The 12,083-nt window shown below is 52.4% G+C and overlaps 2 protein-coding genes across 13 annotated transcripts in view; both read left to right on the top strand.

Moving 5' to 3' along the window:
- The window catches only part of KDM6B (lysine demethylase 6B), a 60,523-nt gene extending 55,854 nt beyond the window's left edge, over positions 1–4,669 (top strand). For all 12 annotated transcript variants that reach the window (XM_088142307.1, XM_088142303.1, XM_088142305.1 and 9 more), the window contains 2 exons: positions 2,161–2,331; positions 2,647–4,669. In XM_088142307.1, the coding sequence (XP_087998433.1) occupies positions 2,161–2,331; positions 2,647–2,670 (195 nt within the window). In that variant the 3' untranslated portion in view covers positions 2,671–4,669. The remainder of the gene's footprint in view (positions 1–2,160; positions 2,332–2,646) is intronic.
- A 741-nt stretch (positions 4,670–5,410) lies between these two features.
- TMEM88 (transmembrane protein 88) lies at positions 5,411–10,358 on the top strand. The gene is made up of 2 exons (XM_088142312.1): positions 5,411–5,731; positions 9,439–10,358. The coding sequence occupies exons 1-2, from the start codon at positions 5,459–5,461 to the stop codon at positions 9,706–9,708; spliced, it is 543 nt and encodes a 180-aa protein (XP_087998438.1). The 5' UTR covers positions 5,411–5,458; the 3' UTR covers positions 9,709–10,358.
- The last annotated feature ends 1,725 nt before the right edge of the window (positions 10,359–12,083 follow it).

The raw sequence follows: 12,083 nt of genomic DNA, 5'->3' as shown, positions 1-12,083 counted from the left end.
TGGTCCGTATTTGCTCCAAGTTGGAATCTGGATGGACAGAATCTATATTGAGATGATAGGGGTCACACCTTGTGATGTTACCTGGAACAATTTTGAGCCTGTGGATCTTGAGGACATGGGCAGTGTTTTCTGTGACTTTCTCTCTGCCCCCTGAATGTCGGACCCCTGCCCTACCTGGCCAGGAAGAGGACCAAGGGTAGATCCAGGCTACAGTAAAAGGGATGATCTGATTTGCTGTCTCCTCAAGGATCCCAGCCTCAGTCCAATGGATATGAACAGCTTCTGCCCAACCTCCCCTTCTTGGGGAAGGTTGTAGAGAAAGTGGTGGGGGTACAGTTACTAAAGGTTCTGGAGGAGACAGATCATCAAGTCAGCCTGAATTCAGGCTCAGCCCTGGGAGAGAAACTGCATGCTGCTTTTGTGGACCGCCTGTGGTGAGACCTGGAGGGAGGGACTGGACCATACCTGTCCTCTTCCTTCTCTTCTCTGTCTTTGCTTTTGTTGACCGCAATATCCACCTGCAATGGGAATTGCACACTGTTTCACTGTGGTTCCACTCCTATCTAAGAGGGCAGGGAGGAGAGCTTGGGTCATCAGATGATCCCTTATGGAGCATGGCAGGGCTTGGTCCCCTTCCCTGTTCTGTTCAATAGGTACCTGAAACCGCTGGGAGAGGTGATTGGTCGGTTTGGGGTGTATCACCAGTGCATCTCCACTCTGAGCCAGGTGGGAGACAACCTCCTGGCCCAGTGCCTGGAGGCTGTCTGGATGGGAGAAACAGGATGGAAGGCTGCTAATTCAGAAGCCTCCTATCTCCAGGATGGAACCATCTGGGACGCCCAATGGGGTTACAATCTGAGGGTCCTCCTGGACTTGAAGCTCCCGTGAGAGGAGCAGGTGGAGGTCAGGGCCGGTTGCAGTCTCACCTGGGGCAGGATGCCCTGAGGACGGTCATTCCTGCCTTCATTTTGACTTGCTCTGCAAGGGGCTGTCCTTGAAGACCGCCCAGAAAATTCAGGCCCTGTGCTGCACCATTGATAGAAGACGCACGATACTTAAATATTGTTTACTGTATTATTACTGTTATTGTATTTTGTTACATATATTGTAAACCAGGGTTCCTCAACCTTGGCTGCTTGAAGATGGGTGGACTCCAACTCCCATGGCTGGCTGGGGAATTCTGGGAGTTGAGGTCCACCCATCTTCAAGCGGCCAAGGTTGAGAAACCCTGTTATAAACCACTTAGAGTTCAGGTGGATTCCATCTATCAATCCATAAAACAGACCCTGTGAATCAGGGGCCTCAATTCTGTCTTCAGCCTGAATGGAGTAAACCCTAACCCTTTCCCTAAACTTTGGTATATGTTTGGACTACGGCATAGCGCCCGTTGTCCTGAGCCAGCCCAAGCACGCTCAGAAGAGCAGAAGGCTGGGGACGTTTGCGCAGAAGGACCGCAGAAACCAAACCAATCTGTGATCTGCCTCTTCCCTGTGCTGAAAGAGAAACAGCGCCTTTCTTCTCACTTCCCTCTGAGATTCTCCAGGCGCCTCTGAATCCCCGTGGACCCTTTATTGCCAATCACCGCTGCTTCTGCCTATGGGGCGGCAGCCGTGCCAGTGGCAATCTTGGCATCGCGGGCATCAGCTCGGGTTGCCCGCAGAGCCTCCCCATTGGCCACTGACGTTCTCCATGCAGTGGTGGGCGAGGGTCCCGGGCGTCTCCTGCATGCCCCTTCCTCTCTGGTTTCTTCTGGGGACACGGGTGGCACGTTCCCTCTCTTCCCCTAGTGTGAGATGGGTGCCTCCCCCCCCCGCTCTTTTCTGCATTTGTTTTGAATTGTGAAACTGGGTGCCACAGAAACGAGGAGGCCGGGGCAGGGTTAAAATCCAGAGTTTAACAAGGCCCTCAGCGGGGTGGGGGTGGACTTCCAGAGGGGGAGAAGGTGGGCGAGGAAGCTGTTTGCTGGCTTGAATCTCAAGAGTAGGAGGAGGGACTGGGAGCCAGGCACAGCTGGGGAGCATGGGTTCGGTTGCACACAGAGGCGCGTGGAGCTGAGGTAGCAGCCTCCTGAGTCCCACCGTCCTTGGGTTGCATTTTAGGGCCGGTGTGGCCCACCCGGTGACCCTTAGCTGTCGCCCAGCCTGTGCCTCTTCCCCGCAGGTGGAGGTGTTCAACATCCTCTTTGTGACCAGTGAAAATGGCAGCAAAAACACCTACCTGGTGCACTGTGAGGCTTGTGCCCGGAAGCGAAGTTCCTCCCTGCACGGAGTCGTGGTGCTCGAGCAGTATAAGACCGAAGAACTGATCAGCATCTATGACAGCTTCGCCCTGGTGAGTGCCTGTGGGGGGCCCTCGGCCGCTCTGCCAGCCCTCCTCGCCTGTGGTGGATCGTGGCGGAGGGAGGACTTCCATCCACCCTCCTGCTTCTGAAAACTGAATCGCTCCCTCGGAGGCGAGCGCTCTTCCAGATGGGGCAGAGCCATTCGGCCAACTCAGCTGCCCCTTGTGGATGGCCGGATGGCCAGCCGGTCGAGGTCCTCCCTGCCTGCAGCTTTGGGGGCAGGATTCGATCAGAGCGGAGAAGCGGAAAGAGGGTCGGGAGGTGGTCCCTGATTCACACACGGCCCCCCTTCTCTTTTTTGGCAGGCTGCGTCGCCTAGTTCAAGATGAGCCATATCACGCCCGGGCGCAGATGTCTGGGCTAATCTTTCTGTGCTAGTTTCTCCCACTCCCACTGTGAGTGTTGGGGCGGAAGCTGCTGTACCCCCTTCCTCCCTCAAGAAGGAGCCGAGTGTCCGACCCCATCCATCGCCTCTCACGCCCGTCCTGAGCTGGAGCAACACGGAACCGGCACAGCCTGTTTCCCCGACGGACCCTTTTTAATTTATTCTTCAAAACGAACCTCCTTTTTTTCCCCCCCCTGGGTGGTGCTGATTTTTTTAATGAAAAGAGAAAAAAGAAGAAAAAAAATCCTGAATTAAAAAGGGTGAAGAACAGTGGAGTTTGATCGAAACGGGGAACTCCTTTCCTAGCGGGATCGGGAACTGTGTCCCTGTTCGCCTCGAACTTCGGCGTGCCTGACTTCCCCTTGGACAAGCATCGTGCGCTCGGAGGGAAGAGAGAAGACGGGAGCGCAGCCCTTCACTGAGCATTAAGTTCTTCTCGTGCTTTCTCCCCACGGCGGAGAGCAGATTTGCGGAACAGAGACAGCGGGTGGTTCATCTGGGCTGCCTGGTGCGGTTTTTCGTTTAATTACATTTTTCTTGTTGGAAATTTTAAGAAAAAGGTTTGGAAAACAAAAAACACAAGCAAGCAAGCAAAAAAAAAAAAAATTAATACGGGTTTCTTAACACAGGACTTTTATGGGTTCAGTTCTCTCTGGGTGAACTTCTTGTTGGGCGGGGGGAGAGAGTGTACATTGATTTATATATATTGGCTGGGTGGGAATGGGGGCAATTCGCGTGTGTGGTTTTTAATTATTCTGATGGACATTTGATTTCTTACATCCTTTTATATATTATATATATAAATATAAGGAAAAAAATCTGGTTTGTATTAGAAACTGCTTTTAAAAACAAAACACAAAACAGACAAAAAATATATATATACAAGTACAGTCGAAATGTTTGTGCAAGGCACAGGAGAATTAACTGTGCAACGCATTTGGATAGTGAAAATACAACCCTGTGCAGAGGGTGTGGTGCTCGCCCCAAATCAGACACACGGGTAGATGGGAGGAATTTTTGGCAAAATGGGGGGGGGCATTCTCATTGCTGTCCTAGCTCTTTTACAATTGTTAGGTGTAACGTAACAATTCTTACTCCTAACTCTTATTCTCCTTAACTACTCAATGCCCTTAACTCTGCCCCAAAATACTCCATCTTTAGCTAATGTGATTATTTAAAGCTGATGGTGTTTTCCTTGCTGAATTCACTGGCCTACCTTCTTATAGTTTTAAAAGTTCTACAGTTCTCACTCCCAGTTCATTTAAAAAACAAGAATGTCTCAGATTTGGGGTAATTTCTCTCTCCTCTTTTTGTTTTTAATTTTTACCTCCATGTGTCAGAATTGTTTTACAATTTATAAATGTTCTCTCTTTTTAATTTATATGTCTTTTTTGGTAATGATTTCTCTATTTATTGGTCCTTTATGGGGGTTTGATCCAGCTTTTTTTTTTTTTTTAAGAAAAATCTTTTAAAAATGTTGTATCTGTTTTGTTTTTTAAGACATGTCTCTTTTTTTTGTTGTTCCTTTTTAGCTTCTCTCTGGAATTGTTATTGAATTTCTAAATGTTTTATTTTTGTCAGGAGTTTCCTGGACGTAATGCTCAGTTTTCTCACGGGGTTAGGTGGGGCGGGGGACGTGGGGGGGTGGGGGAGGGAAAATAAAGATTGATTCTCATTCATTTGTTGATTTCCTTATTAACAGAATCTCATCCTACCCTACACTGTAAAGATATCTTCCTTCCGAAACCTGCACTTTTAAAAGCCCAGATTCCCTCTCCCGGAACACACTGTAATTTAACAGATGAAGATCTAGTTACTTTGGAAAAACACACACACACAACACACAAATGGATTCTTAATGTACTGTAGGGGACAAGGAGAAAGCAAATCTTATTTTGTAAATGTAAAAAAAAAATTAAATTAACTCACAGAGATAAAATAAACCAACCTGTTTCTCGTTCCTTGTTTTGATCTATGGCAAAAAGAGTTTGGGTTCAGATTGTATTGATGGAGCTGGCACGTGGCATCTTGTTAAAAGGGCTGCTTTCAGGGAGGGGGGCATGTTTACTGGGAAACAAATGCCGCTTACATGTAAAAATATGGTTTCCTATCCGGTGACGATGGAAGGGTTGGGATCCAGAGGCCTAAGGATCACCCACGCCAACTGTGCCCAGATTGCCTCCTCTCACTTATTTCAGGGGTCTGGAGAGGAGAGCTTTCTGCCACATCCCGGGGCGTTGCCTCCTGCCCTTAACAGGCACCCCAAATGTGCCGCCTCGAGCAACACCCTTGAAGCTTCTCTGGATGGACTTTTTAGAGATTTAAAAACTGGGGAGGGGGTGCTTTTACAAGCAGCAACATCTGGCCTGGGCCCAAGGGGGTCTGTGCCATTTAGGGGAGGCGGGCAGAGGTGAGCGCGCTGCAGAGAGGCATCTTTGGAATTTGAGTGGAGGGAGACCCTTCCCCCTGCTGGGAGGGGTGCCACAGGCATCCCCCGGAGAGGCAAGTTTTTCGGTTGGGCCGGGAGTTTAGAGAAAAGCTGGTGCGTGCTGGTGCTGCGCGTGCGTGTGTGTGTGTGCGCGCGCGTGTGTGTGTGTGCCTGCATTCCTAGCTTATCCTGGAGGGATGGAGGCTGGCCCGGCATCTGTGGGGTGGAGAAGGAGGGGCGCCTATAAACGCATCTCCGGCTGAGCCGAGCCAGAGCGCGACTCGAGGGCCACGCAGACGCCGGGATGAGTGTGGACGCCAGCTCTCCCAAGCCTGCGCCAGGGTGCCTGGAGCGCGAGGGGAGCCCGGGGGTCTCGCCGCTGACACCCCCTCCTTACGCTGGGGAGGGGGCCCTGGAACTCCGAGGGTCCCTGGACTGCTGGGCGTGCGCCGTGCTGGTCACCCTGCAGAATCTGCTGGTGGGAGCGCTCAACCTTCTCCTGGCCGGGCTCATTTTTGGCCTCATCCTGCTCCCGGCGGGCGTCCTGTTGGGCTTCGGATTTCTCTGCCATTCCAAGGTCAGTGGTCCTGCAAAACCCCCGCCCCCGTTTGGGGCAGGGAAGTGTCCGAACCGGGATGGGAGGCGGCAGGGCGGGGCTCGAAAAGGCACTGAACTGGAGCTCGGAGAGGGGTCCGAAGCAGGAGACCCCCTTCGCCAGCCTTGCGGACAGCCTGCGCTACAACTCCCATGGGGTGGGCGTGGGCGGGGGGGACTGTGCTTTTCAACTATTAAGAGTGTGGGGGGAGAAGGACGGGGGTCCTAAGGTTGAAAGCTTCCAAAGGATCGGGGCTAAAGGCTGCAAAAGGTTGCATGCGCACGTGTGCGCCGAAGGGCCTTTCGCGGGTCTGAATCTGAAAGTGGTTTTGCTGCTCCAGATCTTAAGTGCCCGTCCAACAAGGCAGAAATCAGGAGCGGTCTGGAAACGCCTTTTCTGGCTCACAGATTTTATTCAAAGGCAGGACTTTCTGCCTTTGAATAAAAGCTGTGAGCCGGGAAAGGTGCTTCCAGACTCCTCCTGACTTTTGGCTACCCTGGACTAACAGGGCTCTCCTCCTGCAACGCCCCCAATGAGACGGGCTAATTTGTAGTTCTAATTTGTATCATGCTAGTTAAAAAAAAAAAAAAATCAAGACAGCCATCCTTAATCTTTGGCACCCTTCTGTTGTTGGGGACAACTCTCACCCCTCCCCTCTTTGGGGTAAGGTGGGGAGAGGGGGGCTTCAGATTCCCAAAGGCCGGTTGAAGCTTTGATGTGCACCCTTAAAGGTGCCTGCTTTGCCCTTGCATGAAAATTGAGCCAAAAGAGGAGGCGCTGATGTGGCGAGAGTGGAAAACTTGGCACAGCTAGGCAGAGTCACCCTGTGACCAGCCTCCCCCAACCCTTGCAGGCTGCTCTGGCCTCGGAGCATCCTCAGCTAGGACTCACCAATGTGTTGCGCTGCAACTCCCATCACTCTTCAACCAAGGAAGGACGCCAGCATCCCCTCTGCCCCCAGTATCCCCTCTGCCCCGTGTTCCCCCGGGGGGGGGGGTGGCTTTAATTCCCGTGTGAATCCCCAGTTCCCTGCCCCACACTTTGGAACCTCAGACACCTTCTCCCCACCCGTGATTTGTGCTGGGAGGGCAATTGTTGCAACTCTCTTGCCTAATTCATCAGTCAAAGCTCTTTTCTCTGTTTTCTATAAAGACCCACTTCCCCAGTCGGGGAGACCGAGGCCGTGTGTGTGTGTGTGTGAGAGAGAGAGAGAGAGAGAGAGGCTTTCTCAGATGGAGCCAAGGAATCTGTAACACCAGGTCTTGTGCTTTAAGCACCAGAGAAATGGAGTAGCTGAGCTGGTGTGGTGGGATGAGCAAAAGGCACTCTGCACATGCTCCACATCTCTCAGCAAAGCCCCAGGCTGCCCTAATGCCAGCATTAAGAAAACATGGTGGTTTCCTGCAACTCTCTTGCCCCACGGTGGATGGCTGGAGTTTCCCGACAGGGCACCAAGGAGCCTGGGCCCGATCGTGCCTGGATCTCAGGGCAAGCCACAGCCCTGGAATTTGGTTGGCCCCCCCCGCCCCCTCCCTGCGCCCACCCCCAGCCATGGGAGTCTTGCTCCTTCCCCCAAATGCACCCTCACCAGGGTTGGCGTGGCAACTGCGGGGTGGTCTCCCCCCAGGGACGGTTCAGGGCCGGGGGAGTGGGGGAGAGGCCGCTCCTGCCAAATGCTTTGGGATTAAGTCTCCTGCCTGCCCTAGCCGAGATATGGGGCCTGTCGCACATCACCCTCTTTGTGGAATGCAACGTGTGTGCGGGTGCATGGCCGGTCATCCCTCCCCCTCTTTGGGCAGGCAACTTCTCTGGAGTTGCAGTATCTTATTTCATTTTTTTTAATTGGGCATCCATCTACTGGCATCTTCCAGTCCTTGCCACTCTGATTTTCCCAGCGGTTGTCAGAATGGACATGATGGTGGTTTGCACGTCTGTATGCGGGGGAAGGGAAGGGAGCAGGATCCTGCATGTGAGAATAAGACACCCAGGTCACTGACCACAACAAGGGTTTCTCGGGACATCTCAAAACGCACTGTTTTGCATGGCTGATTCAGTTGAAGGCAAAACGTTAGCACGTATTCGGGAGAACAAAGTTGCAGTAATCAGTGCCCGGATCATTTCAGATACTGAGGACAAAATGGCTTTTAACAGTGCTCTGTAAACCTCCCTAAGTTTTTTTCCTTAATTTTTGTATTTATTTATGCCATAGACCAGAACACAGATAAAACCATAAACATACATCAGATAGGATTATAACACCATCAGCTTAAAAGCCCATCTCAACATTAAAATGCCCAGGATTTGAACCTTATCGAACCATACCCCTGACGTTGGATTGAAATATTGGACTTTTTTTTTTTAAGACTGGTCTTTCTTCCATGATCCTGCAAACCACTGCAGAAAAATGAATTACTTTCACACATATCCCTGCAACTGGCCTGCTTAAATTCAGTCTTTTGAGCAGGAATCCAGCTTTCCCACTGCGGGAGTGCTTTAAAAAGAACAGAAAGAGAGAGTTTAGAAAGCAGATCTCCTCACCTACGCCTTTCTCTGCCATTCAGAGGTTTACCTTCTTCGGTAGAGTCCCAGCCCACGCCTGTGTTTGCCCAAAGGTCCGATGTGCAGCCTGCCTTTTTCATACAGACAGCAATTCATAGGGAGGGAGGGATCTTCCTTCATTTGTGTCAGAGCTGCAGGTAAATTCAGCCTGTCCAGCGGGGAACATCTCTCAAGCATTTTACACCACGCTAGAGAAGGGATCCAAACTCAACTTCTATTCCCAGCTCTCATAGATCTCAAAAATAATCCTGACATCCAAAGGCACCAAGCCTCATTTTTTCCCCAAGAAGATGCCAAACTCACATAGTAACAAACCAGGACCGAGAATGAAGGGCAGGGCTGGCGCAGCTAAACCAGGACACCATCCACCATCCGCATATCGTGGAATCTTATACGCGGCCTCGCTGTTGCATCGAGTATCTTGGGGCGTATCTTGGCTTTCCCCAAATGCCTAAGAAGATACTGAAGAAAGCTCAACTTGCAGCCCTGGCCAGTGGGATGATGCCACTCACCCACCCTGCGCAAGGCAGCCCTCCCCAGAAGGATTTGGGCCCCCGCCCAGAGCGCCTTTCCCGGGCTGCTGATGCACGGCCGGCTGCTTTCTGGTCAACAGGAAGCCCCGAGGACCGCTGGCCGGGAAGTATGGCGGCTGGCCTCCAACCTTTCTCGCCTGTCCCCGGTGAGACAAGCCAGATGCCCAGGCTGGGGGCTGATAACCTCCTGGGGCCAAAGCACGCATTCCAGACATGCCCTCGGCTACCCCCATCCCGCCGTGTTTTCCTTTAAGGGGAACGTCCCCTCTTCCTGCCTGCCTCCCCCTCCTCCCCCTTCTAGGTGTGTGGGACTGCGGCTCCTATCCTTCCCACCTGGGCTGGCCTTCCATGGGCTGAAGGCAGGCCATCTGGATGCCTGCTGGGGGGCAGCAAGGGAGGGGTTGAGGGTAGGACTTGGCGGACGGTCTGCTCCTGTCCGGGGGTTGGGCAGAAATGGGCACCCCTTCCCTGGGTGTGGAAGGAGATGCACCCCTAAAGTTTGTGCATTTGCACTCTGGAGAGCATGCTTCCTTGGTACGTGCCTGTGGTTCGCATAAAGGAGATGCCTAACAGCCCCCTCTCCCCCGTTCTCTGCAGTTCCTGAACATCCAGGAGCACTACTGCACAGCCCACTTGCACGACGCCGCCTCCGTCGCCCTCCTGGTGGTGGGCTTCGCCCTCCTGGTGCCCCTCTTGGTCTTGGCCCTGGCTGCCTACTGCCGCCTGGCCCGCCGCCTCCAGCTGAGCTACTGCCTGGTGCCCTACAGCAAGGCCATCTACAAGAACCTGCCGGCCACTCGCTACCACAGCGTCGGCTGCGGCTGCTGCTCGCAGGACCTTGACGTCGGGGACAAAGTTTGGGTCTGAGGAGGGGCAGGGCAGTGTCTTGGGAAGGGGGGGTGGGAGAGGCCTGGCAAAGGCACGGGGGGGGGGGGAATAAGCAGGCTGGGACGGACAGCTGTCGGCAGAGCCATCAGAACTTCCGCAGGAAGGAGCTGGGTCTTTTCCCAGCAAAGGGAAGACGCTGGCGGCAAGAGGCACGCAATGACTGGGCAGGTCTCCTGGGGCACGGAGGAGCCGGCTGGCACAAATCCCAGTGGAGTCCACGTACATCAAGCGCATGGGAAAAGGAAGACGCAGCGGGGCTATTTTAGCAACTGGCGCATCCCCAGGAAGAGGGAAAACTTCTTATTCGGGCTTCCAAGGGGGGACCCAAAGTGGCCCTTTTCTGTCTGGCTAATGGACACGGAGCTGCATGCAGCACCCGGTATACACCTGCTTGTCGTCCTCACGCTTGTGTCATCTTGTAAATCTCAGCCCTCCATCTTACTGTCTCGCTAAGCAATGTTTTTCAGCCTTGGCAACTTTAAGATGAATCGACTTCAGGGAAGCCCACCCATCTTAAAGTTGCCAAGGCTGAAGAACACTGAGCTAACGCATTTACTAAAGTTGCCGCCAGCGAATCAACCAGAAATCCTCTTTTTGATGATACAGTAATACACTTCATACATACAGACTCTGGTGGGGCTTTGCTGTATTTTTAGACCGGAGGAAGGAAGGAAGGCGGGGACATTTCTTGCCTAGAAAAGAGAAGAATAAGTCAAACACCAAGGGCAAGTCCATTTCGTAACTGGGATGAATGTTCAGACAGACCCACAGCCTGAACTGACGATCCGAGGAGGGTTTTATAGGTGCCTTTTTATCCGATGAAACTACGCAGTCAGGCGACGTTGAAGCACAAATTTTCATTTGCAAAGGAAAAAAACAAAAGATTGAGGAAGGCAGCTTCCTGTCGCAACCGACAATGGACAGCAGGGTCACCACCTTTAATCTTGTCCCCCAGAAATTCCACACGCTGACTAGCACTAAGCAACTTTTCCCAGTTTGGGATTCTCACGTTAGAAGCTCAGGCGCACCGTTACTCCGATATAAATGTCCATCTGAATATTCACTGGAGAAGCTGAACGGGATTTGAGGGTGTCTCTCCCTTTTACAAACTCCACAGTATGTTGTCGGAAGGTAACCTGGTTTCGTTAGGGATTTTCGGGAGGACTAATAAAAACTAAATCAGTGTTTCTCAACCTTGGCGACTTTAAGATGTGTGGACTTCAACTCTCAGAATTCCCCAGCCAGCATCTTAAAGTCGCCAAGGTTGAGAAACACTGAACTAGATCATCAAAGGTGATCCAGGAAGCTTGGAGTTTGCCTGTTTTCTACCCAAGTTCTGAATGGAAAAGGGGGCGTTCTGTGGTTATCCTTCCCATAATTAACTTTTCCACTAGAAGCAGAGATGATTAAGGCCGGAGTCCTGACTTAGCAGTCGATCAGCTTGCATTTGTCCCCTGGATTGGAGATTGGCATCCAGGACTGGGAACGTGGTGACCTGGGCTCATCCGAGGCGGGCTAGGCCCCAGCATTCACAATTCTGCTCCAGCAGCATTGCTTCTTCCATCTAAAGCAATGTCTCTCAACCTTGGTAACTTGAAGACGTGTGGATTTCAACTCCCAGAATTCTGGGAGTTGAGGTCCACACGTCTTCAAGTTGCCAAAGTTGAGGAACGCCGATCTAAAGAGCCTAGCCCTGCGCTACTCCTGACCGAGATGGTTCAGAGTGCCAGAGGCTTCACACCCCACCGCACGTAGCTCTAACAGAAGGTTATCGGGGAGGTGTTGACTTTGGGTAGGAAAAGGGGGGCATCTCCCCTCGACTAACAGCAGAAATTCAACAACACAGGCTTTTCTTGGCACGAAGAGAAGCCGCAGGGAAAAAATGCTGCACACGGTAAATTCACGGTGCAGCTGCAGAAGGCACAAAGGCCTGCCAAGGAAAAGACAGGGACAGGGCCGGAGAGGGGAAGAGCCTGCTCCGAGCAGGATAAGGAAGAACTGAATCAGCTCCCCGGGCGCCAAAGAGCCCGAATGGAAACTCCATGTTCTGGGGAGGAAGGAACCCCTGATTAGATAACCCAGGGTAGCTGCTGGCTTCCACAAGCTCCCCATTGTGAGGTGGGAAGAGAGAGGGCCACCCCCCTTCTATCTATAGACATGGCTTCCTGCTGATTTGCAGCCAGGATTTGGGAAGACGGCCCATCGCCTCTTCCCAGGGCACTTCTGGCAAGGCTGCTGGGGTGAGAAGGGCAAGGGGGCCTTCCAGAGACATGCAACCCTTCGGAAGCCGGTCAGCACAGTGAACAAACGTCCCATCGGCAAGGGTGTGCGGCCACCCAACGGGCTGAGGCGGC

The sequence above is a fragment of the Python bivittatus genome, unplaced genomic scaffold (genome assembly GCF_059951505.1).
Source record: "Python bivittatus isolate LINGU-HERP-01145 unplaced genomic scaffold, Pbiv_v1 ctg000370_np1212, whole genome shotgun sequence".
Lineage (NCBI taxonomy): Eukaryota > Metazoa > Chordata > Lepidosauria > Squamata > Pythonidae > Python > Python bivittatus.
The sequence above is the reverse complement of the archived record's forward strand: the minus strand, read 5'-3'. Positions and strand labels throughout refer to the sequence as shown.

What these genes read in the sequence shown, in the direction of transcription:
- TMEM88 (XM_088142312.1), top strand. Translation starts at nt 5,459, where the DNA reads ATGAGTGTGGACGCCAGCTCTCCCAAGCCTGCGCCAGGGTGCCTGGAG. An exon ending in GATTTCTCTGCCATTCCAAG is followed by an intron (nt 5,732 to 9,438) that starts GTCAGTGGTCCT and finishes CGTTCTCTGCAG; the next exon opens with TTCCTGAACATCCAGGAGCA.